The 20717-nt window shown below is 52.9% G+C and overlaps 1 protein-coding gene across 8 annotated transcripts in view; it reads left to right on the top strand.

Moving 5' to 3' along the window:
* The window catches only part of TANGO2 (transport and golgi organization 2 homolog), a 45022-nt gene extending 24517 nt beyond the window's left edge, over positions 1-20505 (top strand). For 4 of the 8 annotated variants that reach the window (XM_087423703.1, XM_087423698.1, XM_087423699.1 and 1 more), the window contains 6 exons: positions 7408-7527; positions 8583-8697; positions 12469-12539; positions 15631-15784; positions 17264-17368; positions 19486-20505. In XM_087423703.1, coding sequence (XP_087279829.1) covers positions 7408-7527; positions 8583-8697; positions 12469-12539; positions 15631-15784; positions 17264-17368; positions 19486-19606 — 686 coding nt within the window. In that variant the 3' untranslated portion in view covers positions 19607-20505. Of the gene's footprint in view, positions 1-7336; positions 7528-8582; positions 8698-12468; positions 12540-15630; positions 15785-17263; positions 17369-19485 lie in introns of all 8 variants that reach the window. The other 4 variants (XM_087423704.1, XM_087423706.1, XM_087423700.1 and 1 more) reach the window with 4 other exon arrangements.
* Positions 20506-20717: the final 212 nt, after the last annotated feature.

The following is a 20717-nucleotide window of genomic DNA, read 5'->3' as shown; positions in this document are numbered from 1 at the left end:
GTGTATGACCTGTCAAGTGGCTGTGGTCACTGGGAAAATGCAGACGAGCCCTACTGGCACAACTTCCAGCAGATGTAGCAGGTTCAGAAAACACAGTTCCTGCCCTCCCTCCCCGCCCGTGGTGCCAGGTGGAATCTGCAACCTGAGGTTACCACTATGTGCCGGCAAAGGATCACGTCATCAAACCCCATGAAGAACTACATTAACACTCCAGAGCAGAAGGAAAGTGACAAGTCTCCAGAAACCAATCCCGAAGTCACAGAAATTTACAATCTAAATGACAGAGAATTCAAAATAGTTGTCATAAAGAAACTCAACGAGTTACCAGAAAACTCAGAAAAACAGTTCGATAAACTCAGGAATAAAATTAATGAGCAGAAGGAATTCACCAAAGAGATCAAAACTCTAAAAACAAAAAAACACCAAACAAATTCTGGAGATGAAGAACACAATGGATGAGATTAAAAAAAAAAAAAAATCTAGAAACCTTAAAAAACAGAGCTGATGTTATGGAGGACAGAATTAGTAATTTAGAGGATGTAAATATAGAAACACTTCAGATGGAGGAGAGAGAATTAAGACTTAAAAAAAATGAAGAAATTCTCTGAGAAATATCCAACTCAATTAGGAAATGCAACAGAAGGATTATAGGTATTCTAGAGGGAGAAGAGAGGCAGAAGGGAGCAGAGAGCTTGTTCAAAGAAATAATAGCTGAGAACTTTCCAAACTTGGGGGAAGAACTGGACTTACAAGTGTATGAAGCCAATCGAACTTCTAACTACATCAATGAAAAAGACCTTCTCCAAAGTATATAATAGTAAAACTGGCAAAAGTCAATGACAAAGAAAAAATACTAAGGGCAGCAAGGCACAGGAAAATAACCTACAAAGGAACCCCTATCAGGCTTTCAGCCAATTTCTCAGGAGAAACCTTACAGGCTAGGAGAGAATGGAACGATATATTCAAAATACTGAAGACAAAAACTTTAAGCCAACGGGCCGGCCCCGTGGCTTAGTGGTTAAGTGTGCACACTCCGCTGCTGGCGGCCTGGGTTCGGATCCCAGGCGTGCACCGACGCACCGCTTCTCTGGCCATGTTGAGGCCGCGTCCCATGTATAGCATCTAGAAGGATGTGCAGCTATGACATACAACTATCTACTGGGGCTTTGGGGATAAAAAGGAGGAGGATTGGCAGTGGATGTTAGCTCAGAGCCGGTCTTCCTCAGCAAAAAGAGGAGGATTAGCATGGATGTTAGCTCAGGGCTGATCTTCCTCACAAAAAACAAACAAACAAACAAACAAAACTTTAAGCCAAGAATACTCTATCCAGCGAAACTATCCTTCAGATATGCTGGAGAAATAAAAACTTTCTCAGATAAACAAAAGCTGAGGGAATTCATCACTACTAGGCCTCCCTTACAAGAAATGCTCAAGGATGCCCTCATACCTGAAACAAAAAGTCAAAGGTTTATAAAGCCTTGAGAAAGGAAAAATAGACAGAGAAATCAGAAAATTGAAGCTTCTATCAGAACAGGTTAGCAAACACTTAATTATAACATAAAAGAAAAAGGAAAGAAAAGCATAAAAAATAACTATAAATCATTTTAATCACAAACTCACAACACAAAATGGAATACGTTGTGACAACAATAACTTAGAAGGAGAAGAGGAAAGGGATGGAACCTGCTTAGGCTAATGGAGATAAGAGGCTCTCAGAAAATGGACTATCTCATCTACGAGATCTTTTATACAAACCTCATGGTAACCACTAAACAAAAAATCAGAGCAGAGGCATAAATCATAAATAAAGAGAAAACTGAGAAAACCACCGAACTGAAATGGCAGACAGAAATACAAGGGAAAAGAAACAATGGAAATATAGAACAATCAGAAAACAAAAGATAAAATGGCAGTATTAGGCCTCATATATCAATAATCACTCTAAATGTAAATGGATTGAATTCTCCAATGAAAAGACACAGAGTAGCCGGATTAACAAACAAGACCCAACAATATGCTGCCTCTAGGAAACACATCTCAGCTCTAAAGACAAACACAGGCTCAGAGCGAATGGATGGAAGATGATGCTCCAAGTAAATGGCAAACAAAAGAAAGCAGATGTTGGGGCTGGCCTGGTGGTGTCGTGGTTAAGTTTGCATGCTCTGCTTCTGCAGCCCAGGGTTCACAGGTTTGGATCCTGGGCACAGACCTATGCAACACTTATCAAGCCATGCTGTGGCATGCATCCCACGTATAAAGTTGAGGAAGATGGTCACGGATGTTAGCCCAGGGCCAGTCTTCCTCAGCAAAAAGAGGAAGATTGGCAACGGATATTAGCTCAGGGCTAATCTTCCTCACCAAAAAAAATAAATAAATAAAAGAAAGAAAGAAAGTGTTGCAAAACATATATCAGACAAAGCAGACTTCAAGATAAAAAAGGCAGTGAGAGACAAAGAGGGGCACTATATAATGATAAAAGGGACACTCCACCAAGAGGACATAACACTTATAAATATATATATGCACCTAACACAGGAGCACCAAAGTATATAAAGCAACTATTAACAGACCTAAGAGGAGAAATTAACAGCAACACAATAATAGTGGACTTAAATGGAAACATCTGACCAGGTGGACTTAATAGATATATGTAGAACATGCCATCCAAAAACAGCAGAATACACATTCTTCTTAAGTGAAAACAGCACAATACACATTCTTCTCAAGTGCACATAGAACATTCACAAAGATAGACTATATGTTGAGAAACAAGGCAAGCCTCAATAAATTTAAGAAGATTGAAATCATATCAAGCATCTTTTCTGACAATGCTATGAAACTAGAAATCAACTACAAGAAAAAAGCTGTGAAAGTCATAAATATGTAGAGACTAAACAACATGATGCTGAACAACCATTGGATCATTGAAGAAATCAAAGGAGAAATCAAAAAATACCTGGAGACAAATGAATATGAAAATGCATTATACCAACTTCTATGGGATGCAGCAAAAGTGGTTCTAGGAGGGAAATTCATAGCAATACAGGCCCACCTCAACAAACAAGAAAAATCTCAAATAAGTAATCTTAAACTACACGTAACAGAACTAGAAAAAGAAGAACAAACAAAGCCTAAAGTCAGCAGAAGAAGGGAAATAATAAAAATTAGAGCAGAAATAAATGAAATAGAGACCAAAAAAACAGTAGAAAGGATCAATGAAACTATGAAGAGCTGGTTTTTTGAGAAGATAAACAAAATTGACAAACTCTTAGCCAGACTCACTAAAAAAAAAGAGAAAAGGGTCAAATAAATAAAATTAGAAATGAAATAGGAGAAATTATGACAGATACCACAGAAATACAAAAGATTATAAGAGAATACTATGAAAAACTCTATGCCAACAAGTTGGATAACCTAGAAGAAATGGATAAATTCTTAGACTCATACAACCTCCCAAAACTGAATCAAGAAGAAATAGAGAATATGAATAGACCAATCACGAGTAAAGAGATTGAAACAGTAATCAAAAACCTCCCAAAAAATAAAAGTCCAAGACCAGATGGTTTCTCTGGAGAATTCTACCAAAAATTCAAAGAAGATTTGATACCTATCCTTCTCAAACTATTCCAAAAACTTGAAGACAGAACACTTCCTAACTCATTCTATAATGAGGCCAACATCACCCTGATACCAAAGCCAGACAAGGACATCACAAAGAAGGAAAATTACAGGCTAATATCACCCATGAACACAGATGCAAAAATCCTCAACAAAATATTGGCAAACTGAATACAGCAGTACATGAAAAGGATCGTATATCATGATCAAGTGAGATTTATACCAGGGACACAGGGATGGTTCCACATCTGCAGATCAATCAATGTGATACATCACATTAACAAAATGCGGAATAAAAATCACATGTTTATCTCAATAGATGCAGAAAAAGCATTTGACAAGATCCAACATCTGTTTATGATAAAAACTCTCAATAAAATGGGTATAGAAGGAAAGTACCTCAACATAATAAAGGCCATATGTGACAGATCCACAGCCAACATCATACTCAATGGCAAAAAACTGAAAGCATCCCTCTGAGAACAGGAACAAGACAAGGGTGCCCACTCTCTCCACTCCTATTCAACATAGTACTGGAGGTTTTGGCCAGAGCAATTAGGCAGGAAAAAGAAATAAAAGGGATTCAAATTGGAAAGGAAGAAGTGAAACTCTATCTGCTTGCAGATGATATGATTTTATATATAGAAAACCCTAAAGAATCCACCAGAAAAGCATTAGAGATAATCAACAACTACAGCAAAGTTGCAGCATACAAAATCAACTTATAAAAATCAGTTGTGTTTCTATACTCTAATAACAAAGTAGGAGAAAGTGAAGTCAAGAATACAATCCCATTTACAATCACAACAAAAAGAATAAAATATCTAGGAATAAATTTAACCAAGGAGGTGAAAGACCTATATACTGAAAACTATAAGACATTATTGAAAGAAATCAAAGATGACATAAAGAAATGGAAAGATATTCCATTCACATGGATTGGAAGAACAAACATAGTTTAAATGTCTATGTTACCTAAAGCAATCTACAGATTCAATGCAATCCCAATCAGAATCCCAAGGGCATTCTTCATGCAATAGAACAAAGAATCCTAAAATTTATACGGAACAACAAAAGACCCCAAATAGCCAAAGCAATCCTGAGAAAAAAGAACGAAGCTGGAGGCATCACAATCCCTGACTTCAAAATATACTATGAAGCTATAGGAATCAAAACATCATGGTACTGGCACAAAAACAGACACACAGATCAATGGAACAGAATTGAAAGCCCAGAAATAAAATCACACATCTATGGACAGCTAATCTTTGACAAAGGAGCTAAGGACATACAATGGAGAAAGGAAAGTCTCTTCAATAAATGGTGCTGGGAAAGCTGGACAGCCACATGCAAAAGAATGAATGTAGACCATTGTCTTACACCATACACAAAAATTAACTCAAAATGTATTAAAGACTTGAGTGTAAGACCTGAAACCATAAAAATCCTAGAAGGAAATACAGGCAGTACACTCTTTGACATTGGTCTTAGCAGCATCTTTTCTTTTTCTTTCTTTTTTTTTTTTGTGAGGAAGATCGGCCCTGAGTTAACATCTATGCTAATCCTCCTCTTTTTGCTAAGGAAGACCCGCTCTGAGCTAACATCTATTGCCAGTCCTCCTCCTTTTTTCCCCCAAAGCCCCAGTAGATAGCTGTATGTCATAGTTGCACATCCTTCTAGTTGCTGAACGTGGGACGCAGCCTCAGCGTGGCCGGAGAAGTGGTGCGTCGGTGTGCACCCGGGATCCGAACCCGGGCCGCCAGCAGCAGAGAGCATGCACTTAACCGCTAAGCCACGGGGCCGGCCCGCATCTTTTTGAAATACCATGTCTCTTCAGATATGGGAAACAAAAAATAAACAAATGGGACTTCATCAGACTCAAGAGCTCCTGCAAGGCAAAGGAAACCATGAACAAAACGAAAAAACAACCCTCCTCTTTTTGCTTCAAAAGATTGGCCCTGGGCTAACATCTGTGCCCACCTTCCTCTACCTTATATGTAGGACACCAGCCACAGCATAGCTTGATGAGTGGCGCGTAGGTCCACGCCCCGGGATCTGAACCTGCGAACCCTGGGCTGCCAAAGCGGAGCACATGAACTTAACCACTACACCACGGGCCCAGCCCCTCCTTCACTTTTTAATTGTTGATTTGTAGAAGTTCTTTTTGCATTCCGGACATGAGTCCTTTGTTGGATGAGTGTATTGCCTACTCGTGTTCTTAATGATATCTTGGTGAGCAGAATGTTACTTTGATGAAGTGTAGTTCATCTACTCCTTTATGGGTTGTTCTGTTTGCGTCTTTCCCACCCTGAGGTCATAGAGGTATTTTCCCATTTGCTTCTGCAGGCCTTCTGATTTGGGATTTTATGTTCAGGTCTGTGATTTATCTGATGTTAATTTTTGTACACGGTGTGAAGCAGGGGTTGAGGCTCATCCATCCCCATCTCTCCAGTTGTTCCAGCAGCATTTATTGAAGAGATATTCTTTTACCTACTGCATTACTGTAGCAACTTGACTGAAGAGTAGTTGAACACATGTCTGTTTTGGACTCTTGTGTCCCATAGACCTCTTTGTCTGGATGCCAGCACCACACTATCTTGATGGCTGCAGCTCTTCAGCAGGTCTCAGGATCAGGGTTGTGAGTCCTCCAGCTTGGTTCTTCCTCAGGGCCGCATTGGCCGCTCATGTTCCTTTGTACGTGCATGTAAATGTTAAGAGTCGGCATTTTCATTTCTGTGAAACAAAAGCCTGCTGGGATTTTGATTGGGGTTGTGTTGGCTCTTTTGGTGATTTGGGGAGAACTGTCATCTTAACAGTATTGAGTCTTCTGGGCGAGCCGCAGGGCATAGCTCTCCTTCAGTTAGGTCTGCGTGACTTCTCTCAGCACTGCTCTGTGGTTTTCAGTCTTTAGGTGTTACACATTTTTCCTTAAATGTTTTCCTAAGTTTTTTTTCTTTTTTTTATCATTTAGTGCTGTTGTAAATGGTACATTTAAATTTCCATTTTCCAGTTCTTGCTAGTATTTACTTATTAGTTTGAGTAGTTTTTTTTTTGTAGATTCCTTTGCATTTTCTTCACATACAATCCTGTCATCTACAAATAAAGACAGTTTGACTTCTTCCTTTCTGATCTTTACATCTTTTATTTCTTCTATTACAATTTATTATTGTTATAAAAATAACATTTTAATGTTTTTGCTGTTTCTACCCTAGTGTTCAAGTAAAATGACCCTCTAGTCTAGGAAGATGCTCTCCTGTGGCTTTAAGGGCCTCTCCAACCCTTTGGTGGGGCCCCGTGGAGCACTAACTGTGGCCGGGCCTGTGCCATGGGGATGGGCCACGCGGGTAGGTCTGGATGTATCCCGGGCTCCCAGTGAAGCGCCCACCCCGAGGGACCCTGGGTCCTGCCGGGGAGGGCAGCCAGCATCCCCGCACCTGATCCAGGACGCGGGATTGGGGTCTGGCGCGGTTCCTCGCCGGAGCTAGTGCTGTCCTCCCAGCCCAGCTCCCGCCCTTGGGCCAGGATTCGTTCAGCAGGTGCCCACCGCACGGTTTCAGGGGCTCCCGCGGGCATCAGATGTCATCCTGCAGGGCGGGGCTCTCTCTCGCGTGCCCTGTGGGCCCCAGGGGCTACCTCGCCCCGTGGAGTCGAGCCCCTGTTCCACAGCCAGGGCTGCTGGGCAGAGCTGCATTTCCCTGAGGAGTGTGCGTCTCCCCAGGGCGCCGGGACACGTGGGGCCGGCGCTTGCCGCAGTAGGCGCTGCTGGTGGTGACGCCGTTGTCGCCGCAGGGCTCGACATGGAGGAAGGCAAGGAAGGAGGCACGTGGCTGGGCATCAGCACGCGGGGGAAGCTGGCGGCACTCACCAACTACTTGCAGCCGCGGCTGGACCCGGATGCCCGGGGCCGAGGTACCGCAGGGCGGGGCGGGGCCTCGGGGTCTGAGGCACTGCGGGGCGGGGCCGGGGCGGGGCCTCGGTGCTGAGGTACTTCGGGGCGGGGCCTCGGGGCTGAGGCACTGTGGGGCGGGGCCTCGGGGGTGAGGTACTGCGGGGCGGGGCCTCGAGGCTGAGGCACTGTGGGCTGGGGCCCGGGCGGGGCCTCGGGGTTGAGGTATTGCGAGGCGGGGCTTCGAGGCTGAGGCACTGTGGGGCGGGGCCTCGGTGCTGAGGCACTGCGGGGTGGGGCTGGGGCGGGGCCTCGGGCGGGGAGGTAGTGCAGGGCCGGGCCTTGTGGTGAGGCATGGGGTGCTGAGGCACTGTGAGGCGGGGCCTCGGTGCTGAGGCACTGCGGGGTGGGGTTGGGGCGGGGCCTCGGGGGTGAGGTAGTGCGGGGCCGGGCCTTGTGGTGAGGCCTGGGGTGCTGAGACACTGCGGGGCGGGGCGTCGGCGCCTCGGTACTGCGGGGCCGGGCGGGGCTGGGCGGGGCCTCGCCGCAGGGGCGGGGCCTCGGCTGGGCGGGGCTTCCTTGGGCGGTGCAGAGACCGGAAAAGGAGCGAGAAGAAGGGAAGGAGGGCGTGTCCCGCCCTGCAGCCGCTGGCTGGCATCCCTGGGAGGACCCTCAGCCTGTCCCAGGCTGCACCCACCCGCACAGACGCACTTCGCCCCTCTGAGGGAGCCTGCTCCACGCTGTCCCCGGCCAACGTGTCACTCCTGACTGTTGTCATTGTCCCCCACCTGTGGAATGTTTGCAGAGCAGTGCCCCTAGGAGAACAGCTCCGTGGACACATATTGTCCCCGCTGAAGATTTTTTCCCCTCATGCAGGACTTCCATATGGGGGTGTAATGAAGAAAAATATTTTAAAAATCAGCAATAACGGTTCTTGATGCAGAGCTCCTTGGCTGCTGGGTCAGTGAGGTGTGTGGCTGGTATGGAGGTGTTGAGCCTGGGGGCTCCACCTCAGTCTCCCCAGAGGGAGGGCCCAGCCCTGCCTCCTTTGCTATGGGTGTCTGTCTCCTGCCCACAGGTGAACTTGTGGCCCACTTTCTGACCACTGATGTGGACAGCTTGACCTACCTGAAGAAGGTCTCCGCGGAGGGCCACCTGTACAACGGCTTCAACCTCATAGCAGCCGACTTGAGGTGGGTCTGCCAGGCGGGGACAGCAGCTCCCCAGGTGCTGCACAGGGCCGGGTCGCGGGCTTGGCAGGAAGTGGGGTTCCCGCCCCACCGCTCAGTTTGAGGTACTGTGGCATCTGTGGCCACCTCTCCAGAGTCATGACTCCTTGGTGAGTGTCCCTAAGGTCAAGCCCCTCGGAGAGCAGAGCTGGGTGAGGGGGCTTCCTGGGCAGTGTGAGGGTCGCTGCTGATTCCTGCAGAGAAAGCTGGAGTATGACGGCAATGGGCTCTCCCAGGCACAGGGTGCATCCCTTGCCCATGCCGGCCCCTACTCCCAGTCTTCTGCACACGTCTGTGGCTGAGGAGCCCCCTGTTTTTGAGCCACATTTCACTTGCCCTGCTCTCTCGTGGGCAGAGGTGCCCCAGGCTGGAGAAGGGAGGTCTGAGGCCAACTGACCGTGGTAAAGAATGCCCTGGGACTGTGGTCGCCAGGTATGGCTGAACGCCAGGGCCCTGCGGCGGGGTCCTCAGGGAGGTGCATCTAAGTGGGCAGCCTGACTCATCTCCAGTTCTGCGAGGGGCTTAGAAGACAGTGCCAGGCCCCATCGGGCAACGAAGCTGTCCAAGCTGCCCGTGGGCCTGTCACCAGAGGACCCGGCTGCACAGGCAGTTGGGAGAGGCCTTCCCTCACCTGGAGTGGGGCAGACAGGCAGGGAGCAGGGCCAGGAGGAGGGGCAGAGGGTCCTGCCTTACGGCTGGAGGAGCGGGCTCCCGGGGAAGCTCGCAGCCTGGAGCCTCAGGGGCATCTGTGTTGGCTGTGAGATTCCGGAGTCAGGTTGTTGGGACCCTGCGGGCCCCATGGGGAAGTGGCAGTTGGAGCCTCGCCAGGCCCATGTGGGGCACACAGAGGTACAGCAGGAGTTTGATAGCTACAGCGGCAGCTGGTGGTTACCTGGATGGCCTGGGGGGAGTACATGCTGAGCCCTTCTGGTGCGGCACTGGGCACATCCTCACAGCCACCCCACGTGCCCCTGACGCGGCTGAGCTCAGACAGGCAAGTGACGTGGCCAAGACCACTGCTGGTGTGAGGCAGGGCCGAGGTGCCATGGCTCTGCCCTGGATACCTGGCTGAGGTCCCAGGTGTCCCTGGAGATAGCAGCCACGTCCTACCAGTTGGGCACCAGGCTGGGCAGGAGCGCCGAGCTCTTGGCCATGGTGCCACTGGACACCAGCTTGCAGCATCTGCATTTCCATCTGAGGCTCAAGTAGTGGGTGCTGGATGGCCACGTCGGGCCTTTGTCTGGCTTCTCAGGGTGTGTTTATCTCTGCGGCTCCCATGCCTGGACCCTGGCCACGGCCCTGCACTAGGTCGGGTACCAGCTGCACAGCGACAGCCTGTCACCTGGTGCCATCTGCGGAGTGCTAGCTGAGGGAGAAGGCACTGCCTGTGGCATCAGGGTGGTCTAACTCCCACTGTAGACACTGAGCCCCAAGGTGAAGTGATGATTGGTGCATGGTGCAGGTTAGCAGGAGTCATGTGGGACCCTTGTCTCCTGGGGGGGCCTCAGGGCCTGCGCCTAGGGCTGATGGTCAGATACTGGTGGGCAGAGGCAGGGGGTGGCTGGGGCCACGTGCTGGGTGCCAGGCTGCCGCCCGGCCCCATCTACAAGTGTTGACGGACTCGTTGTATACAGCAGAAGGTGTCAGGTGTGGCAGCAGCAGGGCTGAGGTCTCAAGGCGTGGCCAGTGTGCAGAGGCCCTGGCTGGGTGTCCACGCTCCACTACCTGAGGGCTCGTTTGTGCTTCTAGGTGCAGGCCTCGCAGAGCAGCCGGTGGGTTCGGGTGTTGGTGGGCGGCCCGCATCAGCCCGACCAGGGTGGGCTGGGTGTGCTGTGCTCCCTCCCGTGGGAAGCACACTTTAGAGATGTGGCCACGGGAACTGCAGGGGTTTTGTGTATTTTGCCATTCAGGGAAGTGAGTATCCCTCCCTCTGCCTTCCTCGTCCTCTCCTTGTACCCCTCCCCTCCCTCTCCAATGCCCCAAAAGTCAGTGGGTGCCAGCAGCTCAGAGGAAGCAGTCAGTGCCCTGTAGTCGGCCCGAGTCCCGATGCCTGTCCTGAGCCTGCCTCCTTCCACAAGGGCAGATCCGCGGGCCCCTCTCCTGGCCGCGAGCCCCCAGCCTGCTGTGCCTCAAGAGTCCAGTGTGCAGTTTGCTTGGTCCTGCCCCTGCCTTGCGGATGAATGTATCAGTCCCACGGGAGGAGGGCCGAGGGTGTGGACTGGCACTGGCCCTTGCTGCCCAGAGTCCTCTCCTCCCCACCTTGGCCTGCTTGCACCTTGGGTGGCTCCTGGAGGGGGAGTCCCCATGCCCTCCCTGCTCCCCCCAGTTCAGGGACCACTTTGCCTGTCAATAGTTCCATATACGTCTGACCCGGCCCAAGAGACCAGCCCCTCGGCTGTGACGCCAGCAGAACTCAGTGCTCAGCAGCCATGTCAAGTGACTGGGTGATGGGGGCCACATGCTCTAAGTGGACGCATGCGTGGGCAGGCGGCTCCTACAGGCAGGGGCGGGGTCTTGGGACCCTCAGAGCCTGAGCAGCTCTCCCGGGCCCTGGGGCTGCAGGGTAGGGGCCTGCCTCCCTGGACACAGCCTTTGAGGGCAGGCGGTGGCCAGGGGAGCCCAGCAGGTTATGCCAGAGGACAGATGCGCCCAAGAGGAGCATCCCAAGGGCCAGGCGGCAGCTAGTCCCCACGGCCAAGGTCCAAGAGTGAGGGCGCCAGGTGAGCAAGCAGCCCTGGTGGTGGGTGCCAGGAGGAAGTCAGGGCCGAGAAGAAGAGAGCCTCATCCCCGTCATGGCTGGTCCCTGGGTCAGTCCCCCCTCCACCTAATGAGGTGTGGTGGGAGTGGGCGCCCAATCCCGCAGGTCCTCATGCTTTCCAGCTCTTTGCCTACAAACAAGCCTCTGAAGTCATTAACCAAACATTTTAAGAAATGAGCCAAGGGCTGTGGGGAGAAAGAATGTGAGCAGAATAGAAAGCTATATGGGGGCGGGGGTCCTGCCTGCTGGGCGGCATCAAGCAGGAGGGCTAGGGTGGGCACTCTGAGACTCCCCAGCAGCGCCCACCTGGCCCTTTTTCTATATTTGTTCATTCTGAAGGCCTAGGTCACCGTGTCCAGCATTCCACCAGGACAGCAGCCCATAAGCCAGAAAGAGTCTCTTTTTAGCTTGCAGGAAAGGCATTCCGACTTTTAGCAGAAAGATTTACTATGGTATTTAGGAATTGGAACATTTTCAGCTCTGGAGCATTTTAAACTGCTTTTAAATGCACACTCAGTGTATGAAAGTAGGAGAATGCAGTCTTTGGTGCTTTATTGCGAAGGCTCTGTCACCCTGGGGCATCCTGTCCCGTCCAGAGGTGCTCAGAGAGGGGCTGTGCGGAAGGGACCACGGCCTTCTGGAGGGGACCCGTGTTGGTGGGTGTGGGGCTCAGCCTCCTGCAGTTGTGACCACAGGCAGCCTCTGAGTGCCCGTGCCTGGGGCCATCCATCGAGGCAGGAGGGTCTTTTAGATTCTGCTGCTCCCTGGGCAGTGGTTCCTGCAGCGAGCCAGGGGTCTTGATGACCCTGCCTGAGAGGCTAGGGCCCTGACTAGCCCCTGCCCTGGCTGCAGCAGGCCCCGTCCCTGTGCTGGCTGCTGGCAGGGGCGCTGCTGATGGGGCTGTGGAGATTGCTGGGCAGCAAGGGGTCTAGCGCCCCATGGCTCCTGTCTGACCCTCTCTCGCCTCCTATCCGCAGCACAGAGAAGGGAGATGTCGTTTGCTACTATGGAAACCGCGGGGACCCTGAGCCTGTGGTCCTGGCCCCAGGTGAGCCTGCTCAGGGGGGTGGTGACTGGATGGGGCTGCTCCTATGGGGACACCTCTGTACTTTTCAGAGACTGGGTCCCTGTTGTATTTCTCTCCTGGGACTGTGCTTTTCGGCCGTCTGTGTAGCTTGTGGCCTGTAATGGCCAAGGTCGCTGTACTGTAGCACCCAGTCTACATGTCAGGCTGCCCACAGCTTAGGACGTCCTCCCCCAGGGCCGAGCCGTGACTGTCGGAGAGAATTGGAAACTAAAAGGCACAAAAGGACACAGAGACACCCCCTCTCCCCCCACCATTCTATGCATTGGCCCAGAGGCCTTTGTGGAAGCTTCTGGAAGCTACCCCCATGATGCCCTCAATTCTCAGTGCTTGAGACTCTGTGACTAGAGATGGTTGTTTTCTGCTGAATCATTGCTTGAAAGAAATTCTTTTCAACTGTGTCCTGTTGTTTCATTCCTGAGCCTGCCACTGCCTGATCTGTGTCACTTTTCTTTAACAACAGCTTTACTGAGATATAACTCACATAACACACAGTTCACCCATTTAAAGTGTATCATTCAGTAGATTTTAGTATATTCGCAAAGTGGTGCAACTATCAGTGCTATCTAATTCTGGAACATTTTCATCACCTTAAAAAGAAACCATATCCATTAGCAGTCACTCCTCATTCTCCTCTGCCCTCAGCCCCTGGCAACCACTCATCTACTTTCTGCTGTAGCTTTGCCTATTCTGGACGTTCATGTAAATGAAATCATACAATATGGGCCTTTTGTGTCTGGCTTCTTTCACTTAGCATGTTTTCAAGGTTCATCCATGTTGTAGCATGAATTGGGGCTTCATTCCTTTTTATGGCTGAATAGTATTCCGTTGTAGGGGTATTCAGCATTTTGTTTCTCCATTCATCTGTTGATGGACATTGTTGTTTCCACCTTTGGGCTATTGTGGATAATGCTGCTGTGAACACTGGTGGACAAGTTTTTGTGTGGACACATGTTTTCATCCCTTTTGGGTGTACACCTAGGAGTGGAGTTGCTGGGTCATAAGGTAACTGTTTAACCTTTTGAGGAGCTGCTAGACTGTTTTCCAAGCAGCTGCACCATTTTACATTCCTGCCCGCAGTGTGTGAGGTTCCATTTTCCCCACATCCTCACCAACACTTGTTATTGACTGCCTTTTGATCACAGCCATCCTAGTGGGTGTGAGTGGTATCTCATGGTGGTTTTGATTTGCATTTCCCTGATGGCTAATGACGTTGAGCATCTTTTCATGTGCTTGTTGACCGTTTGTATAACTTCTTTGGAGAAATGTCTTTTCAGACCCTTTGCCCATTTTTAAATTGGGATTTTTGTATTTTTGTTATTGAGTTGTAGTTCTTTAGTATATTCTAGCTACTGGTCCCTTATCAGATATATGATTTGCAAAAATTGTCTCCCCTTTTGTGGGTTTTATTTTCACTTTCTTCTTGGTATCTTTTGTTTTTTTTTTTTTTTTTTTTTTTAAAGATTTTATTTATTCATTTTTTTCCCCCCAAAGCCCCAGTAGATAGCTGTATGTCATAGGTTCACATCCTTCTAGTTGCTGCACGTGGGACTCGGCCTCGCGTTGGACGGAGAAGCGGTGCCCTGGGGCGCGCCCGGGATCCGAACCCGGGCCGCCAGCATCAGAGCGCGCGCACTTAACCGCTAAGCCACGGAGCCGGCCCTTCTTGGTATCTTTTGAAGCACATCATTTTAAATTTTGATGAAGTCCAGTTTATCTATTTTTGTCTTTTGTTGCTCATGCTTTTGGTGTCATATCTAAGAAATCATTGCCTAATCTGATGTGTAGCTTTTCTCATATGTTTTCTTCTAAGAGTTTTATAGTTTAGCTCCTATGTTTAGGTCTTTGGGTCATGTTGGATTGATTCTCGGGTATGGTGTGAGGTGGGGGTCCCACTCCATTCTTTTTTTGTGTGTGAGGAAGATCAGTCCTGAGCTAACATCCATGCCAATCCTCCTCTTTTTGCTGAGGAAGACTGGCCCTGGGCTAACATCTGTGCCCATCTTCTACTTTATATGGGACGCCACCACAGCATGGACCGACAAGTGGTGCGTTGGTGCACTCCCTGGGTCCGAACCCGGGCCCCCAGCAGCGGAGCGCGTGCGCTTAACCGCTATGCCACGGGGCCAGCCCCACACTCCATTCTTTTGCATGTGGCTCCCCAGGTGCTCAGCACCGCTGACCAGTGGTCTTTCCCATTGCTCCTGATGGATAAAACACAGTGACACCCTGTGCTGGCAGCGTGGCTTCCTGGGAAGTGGCTGGAGTCATGTCAGACTTGGTCAAGACCCTCACTCAAAAGTCCAGCCGCTGCAGAGGGTGGCAGCATCTTGTCCCCAGTGTGTCTTTCAGGGTGGGTGACTGAGTTTGCCTGCCCCGCCTGCCGCCGTAGGCTCTCACCAAGAGGCTCTGAGGGGCCTCTCCAGCTCAAGTCTCAAACCTCTCCTTTTTCTGACATGAGAAACCCTTTCCTTTTTTTGTCACACCTTCTGTTAACCCACTGAGAACTTGTTCTGAAGAACTCGCCCTGAGACCCTGCGGCTCCCCCAGCCCAGGTCCCTGCCAGCATATAGAGGTGGACCCTGATTTGGGCAGGCTCCCTAACTGCTGACTGGTGTCCAGCAGGCGCCCTCCTGGCCTCGGGTTGCTGATTCTCTCACCCCTGACCTTCTCAGGTAGACGCACACCTTGCAGCTTTTTCCTAGCTGAGAGACGGGAGTGAGCTGGTGAGGCGATTCCCTCTCGAGTACCCCCTTTGCTTTGCCCTGTTGGATTTCAGGTTGTTTATTCCTTACTATCCTGTCCATCAAGGCCACTTGCCATCTGTGCTTTGCAGTCTCCTGCAGGCACCCCACCACGTTGAGTTCTCCACCCCTGGCCACATGGATGCGTCAGGAATGCACATAGAGAAGGTGCTGGAGTGTGGGGTGGCCTGGCCTCAGTGCCCTTGGCCGTAGCCCTGGCACCTCGGCCAGTGCTAGGTGGGTAGGTGGGAATTTACCCTGAATTCAGACAGCAGGGCCTCTGCACTGACTGAGCTGACCCCTCCTCACAGGGAGCTACGGGCTGAGCAACGCGCTGCTGGAGACGCCCTGGAGGAAGCTGTGCTTTGGGAAGCAGCTCTTCCTGGAGGTTGTGGAACAGAGCCACGCACTCCCCAAGGATGCCCTCATTGCCCAGCTCCTGGATGTGCTCAACAACGACGAGGCGTGAGTGGGCGGGGCCCACTGGGGCAAGTGGAGCAGAGTGGCAGGCAGGCTCTGCTGTCCTAGGAGGCTGGTGGAGGTGACTGAGGCCAGCTCCTCAGCCATGGGGGAGGCTGACGGACACCCTGTCCCCTGCCCACTCCTGCCTGCCCCCCTCGGGCAGCTGCCGTTTCCAACGGGGAAGAGTGGGGTTTTGATGACGGAAAAGGGGGTGGTCCTGGGCCAGTGTGCCGGAAAGCTCAGTACTCTCAGAGGCTTGATGTGGGCTTGCGTGGGGTGAGAGTAGCTAGAGGCTCCCCTCTGTCTGCACGCACAGGGCTAGTGGGAGAGTCCAGAAGGCTCCAGGTGCATAGCAAACCACAGAAATGAGCAGCCAGCCTAGGGGGTTGACTGTCATTCCCACATGCTGTCTCACTAGTGGTCATGGCGCGGATGTGGCCATCCCAGGAATCACCTGGGGCAAAGAAGCTCCCGCCCTGCCTTCCTCACCGGTAGGTCTGGGGGCACCTCAGGTGGCCCCTGCAGGGAACACCTGCCACCCCTTGACATGTCTTGTCCATCCCTGCCGGGAGTCAGAGTGCTTGCCAGGCTGGCCTTCCTCCCATGGAGCGATGCAGCCCACAGGTCCCTCTCCTCCCCTGCCAGGCCAGCCCAGTGTCCTGCCTGCATGGCCCCTCGGAGGAGCCCCTCATGGCCTGCCTTGCATGCTGGCCTCCCCAGAACCCCTCCTGGACCCTTGCTCACCCTTGCTCTCCTCTCTGAACCATGGCACCTTCAGCCTCAGCACAGCCACCTACTTGAGGAAGCCCTGCCCAGTGGCCCGTGCTCAGCTGTAAGTCCACATGGCCCTCGGTCACTGTCTGTCGTCCCCACAGGCCTATGATGGGGCCCTGGCTGCTCTTATTGATGGTTATGGCCCCGGCTCTGGCTACAGTGGCCAGAAAGCCACTGGGCTTGAGTGGGCTCCTGTTGAGAGGAGGCAGGCAGGGAGCACGTGTGGCCAGGTGACTGTACCCCTCAGCCAGTCCCCCACCCACCACCCCCCTGCCCATTCAGGCCCCACTGGGATGAGAGGGCAAGCTCACTCTGGGAGATGGCCTTTGTCCTTCCTTTGGCGACCCTGCATAGCTCTGACCAGATGGACCCCAGGCATTTTCAGACCCAGCAGAGGCTTCCCCAGCACTGAGCTCACAAGTGCTCATGTCCCTGAGGCCCTGGGTCCTGGGAAAACCCCTGGTAGCCCTGGCTGGGGGAGCTGGCCCTGTGATCGCTGTCCGGGGGCCCAGGCCTGGTGATGGAGTCCTAAGCGAAAGTCTGACAGAGATTTGAGGCCTTGAGCAGAAATGTGCATGGAATACCCTGTGGTACCACCACCTTCGAAGGCTGGCAGGCTCCTCAGGCACTGCAGGGCTGTGAAGACGGCAGAAGGGGCTGCAGCAGGCAGCAGAGGGGCTGGGGCTGACCCGTCCTCTGTCCTTCCAGGCAGTTGCCAGACCCGGCCATTGAGGACCAAGGCAGGGAATACGTTCAGCCCATTCTGAGCAAGTACGCGGCTGTGTGTGTGCGCTGCCCGGACTACGGCACCAGGTACGGCAGGCTCCTGGGCACCTCCAGTCCTGTCCCCTGAGGAACCTGGCCTCCTGCGCTCTGTAGGTAGCCAGGGCGAGGCCTTCCTTCCCCAGCTCCATGGATTCTAGACCCTCTGCCCTGTCTAGAAGTGACTGCCATTTCAGCCCAGGGTGAGCAGACGCTATAATTAACGGTCATGCGCAAAACACCTGCCGGCTCCCAGGGGCACTGCAGGTTGGGAAGGAGGGCCCTGAGGCTTCTGTTGCCTCCCGGGGGACTCCTGGGCTGCCCCCTGCCCCCTGCCTAGCCATGAGGGGCCAGGATGGCATCAGGCATCCCAGGGCTGGGATTAGGTCACCTCAGCCAGGTGACGTTGCCTCACCTCAGGGAAGGGGTAGCTGCTGGTCTCAGCCGCAGGTGAGAACATCTGGGAATGAGAAGCTGTTGGCACAGGCGTCTGCTGTCCGAGCAAGTTCCTTCCCCGCCCCCTCCCTCCTGGGTGGAGAAGGAAAGGCTGTGTGTGGCTGGGAAGCCCAACCTGCCTAAGTGGCTATATCAGAGGGCTGTGGAGGGAACTGAGGGCAGCCCAGGTGCTGCACTCAGAGGGTCGGGATGTGCAGAGGGTGGGCCGCTGGGCTAGCGGGGATGCTCCAGGAGTGTTGCCACCACGGCCCAGTCCACCTGGCCTGGAGGTGAGCATGGCCTCCTGTGCAGCCACAGCTGCCTGGGCTCGGCTTGCGCTGGGCCCCACAGGGGCCAGTCTTGTGCCGGACTGGGGACCTGTGGTGACTGTGATGGACCATTGGGTCCACGGCTGCCAAGGACTCAGGGACAGGGTGCTTGTGTGGTGACAGTGCGGACTGATGCCAGAGAGCTGTCACACGTACCGCTGGTCATGATGATGTCACGTGTATGCCTGGCTTTCAGGTTCAGGTCTGATAAGATCCAGTGAGGCCCCTTCTGTCCTCACAGGTGGGAGAGGCTGGGTTATTGCTGCCTTCTTGAAAGTGAGGAGGTGGCTTTCCCTGGAGGCTGTGAGGTGACGTGGGCAAGGCTCTGCTGAGGCTGAGGGCGTCGGGCAGGGGGATGAGGGTGTGAAGTCCTGGAGGGCAGCAGACTGAGGTGGGGCAGGCCTGAGTCATTCATGCTCCGGGAAATGAGAGCTTCAGGTCCTCTGGCTGGGGGACAGGACAGCAGGCAGGGCCAGCTCACTGTGAACGCCAGGCACTGATGCTCCAGGGCCCGTGGGTTGTATGCCTGAAAGGCGGCCTTTCCCCTCAAGCCCCTCTTCTGTCGTAGACTTATTTCCATGACTAAATTGTGTCTTCACCTTTATTTGTGTTCATGAGGCAGAGCACCAAGTCTGCTCCCTGGCTGGGTGCGTGGCTGCTGGGTCCCACCACAACCGGGAACCCCGTCTTCAGCATGTGTGTGCCCGCCCTGGGTGTCAGCCTGCGCTGGGGCTGCTCGGGGGCTCGTGCTTGCCGTGTGTCGGGGGAGACGGGTGCTAGTGAAGCGAGGACTGCTGTGGGGAGAGCTGGGCAGGAGGAGGAGGGTGTGCTGAGCACTGGGGACGGGCAGTGGGGGAGGAGGGGAGGAGGACAGGGGAGAGTTCCAGGTGAAGAAGGCCTGGTCCGTAAGATGTTGGCAGCTGGACCTCTTGGAAGAGCTGAGCTCAGCCATGGGTCTGGGCATCCCTAGGCAGCAGTGCTGGGCTGTTGTCTGGGAGCTCTAGGCGGGTTCTGAGTGGGAAAGTGCATGGTCAGCCCAGGACCCACCCTGGTGAGAGTGGCGGGCGGTCAGGGCCTATGCTGCAGAGGATGGGCAGGGTGGCTGGGAGTGTTTCTGAGTGGAGGCGGCAGGACTCGCTGAGCGTGGGCCTGCAGGGCCAGCCCGGGAGCCCCAGGCCCCACTGGGCTCAGTGCCCAGATGCCCCAGAAGGGCCCCACCACTCCCCAAGGCTGTGGCTGCGGCTCATTCGTGACCCACCTCAAGCCGGGCCAGGTGCCTGGCACAGGCCCCAGGTGTGGTGGGCTTGCCCCTCCTGCCTCAGATCTTACCCTAGTTGGGGCTCTTGCAGGTGGACAGAAGGCCAAGGGCAGCGGGCTGAACATGGGCCCCGTGCTCTCTTTCAGAACCAACACGGTTATCCTCGTGGATGCGGATGGGCACGTGACCTTCACAGAGCGCAGCATGCTGGACAAGGACCCCTCCCACTGGGAGACCACCACCCATGAATTCAGGCTGCAGAGCTAACCCCCACCCCCAGGTGTGGCCAGCGGGCTCCTGGAGGGCCCTGCCTTGAGGGCCAGTGTGGATGAGAATCTTCCACAGCCACATGTACTGCCTGTGACTTGGCCAGTGTCCCCCAGGACCAGGGCCCTCTGATTTGTGTGTGATCCATCTATGTCCCTGTGTCCAGCTCAGGGTCCACCCTTATGCCACTGGGAATGACAGAGTCCCATGGCCAGGTCGGGGGCAGGCCCAGATGTGCTGCGCATGTGTGAATGCATCTGGGCCTGTCCCCTGGCCATGCACAGAGGCACAGATGCACAGGCACACACGTCCACCCATAGGGCATGTACACACACGCATGTACACACGCTCGAATGTGCACACACTCCCAGGCATACACACACACGTGTGCCAGATAGGCAGCGGTGTGCCTCTCGCACCCACACATGTTTCTGGCCAGTGGGTCTTTGCTTTGAACAATGTAACAGAAGTAGACTTTTGTTTGAAAGCAGCCCCCTCCTCTCCTGGGGTAGTCCAGTTCCCAACAATCAGACCTGCTCTTGGAGGGGAAACAGGCCACATCTGGAATGAGGAACGATAAAGACCTGAGAAAAACCCACTCTTATAACAGAAGCACAGGTCTGGTGGTCCTTTGTGCACTGGGGGGTCCCCTGTGCATGGGGCGGTCCTGTGGGAGGAGTGATTCCCCCATGCCCCGGGGGTCCTGTGTGCACTGGGGTGCCTCGGCAGGCTCTCAGGCCCCTGCCTGCCCGATGAGGGCCATGGGTTCTGGGGAGGCCCATCTCAGTGAGGGGACACAGCCAGCCCCTGCTGTTTCCTTTCTCAGTGGGGAGTCAGATTTCATAGGAATCTGTACTTGAACGTGAGACATTGATAATAAAACTCTGATGCTGTGGTGAGTTAGTGTATTCCAGGTCCTTAACTTGTGTGATGGGGGATTCCTGGAGCTGTTGTGTGCACAGGGTTGGCAGGGCTGTTCTGGTTGCCAGAGCTCCCAAGGCACAGACACTGGCACAAGGCTTCTTCCACTTTCTCCTTTGCTCATGGCCTCCTGAGCGCCATGATGGAAGCCCGAGGGTCCATTGGCCTGTCTATCCATCTGTCTTTGGGC

The sequence above is a fragment of the Ceratotherium simum genome, chromosome 35 (genome assembly GCF_057802395.1).
Source record: "Ceratotherium simum simum isolate JZ-2026a chromosome 35, ASM5780239v1, whole genome shotgun sequence".
NCBI classification, from domain to species: Eukaryota; Metazoa; Chordata; class Mammalia; order Perissodactyla; family Rhinocerotidae; genus Ceratotherium; species Ceratotherium simum.
Note: the sequence above shows the minus strand (reverse complement) of the source record. Positions and strands in the feature narration are given on the sequence as shown.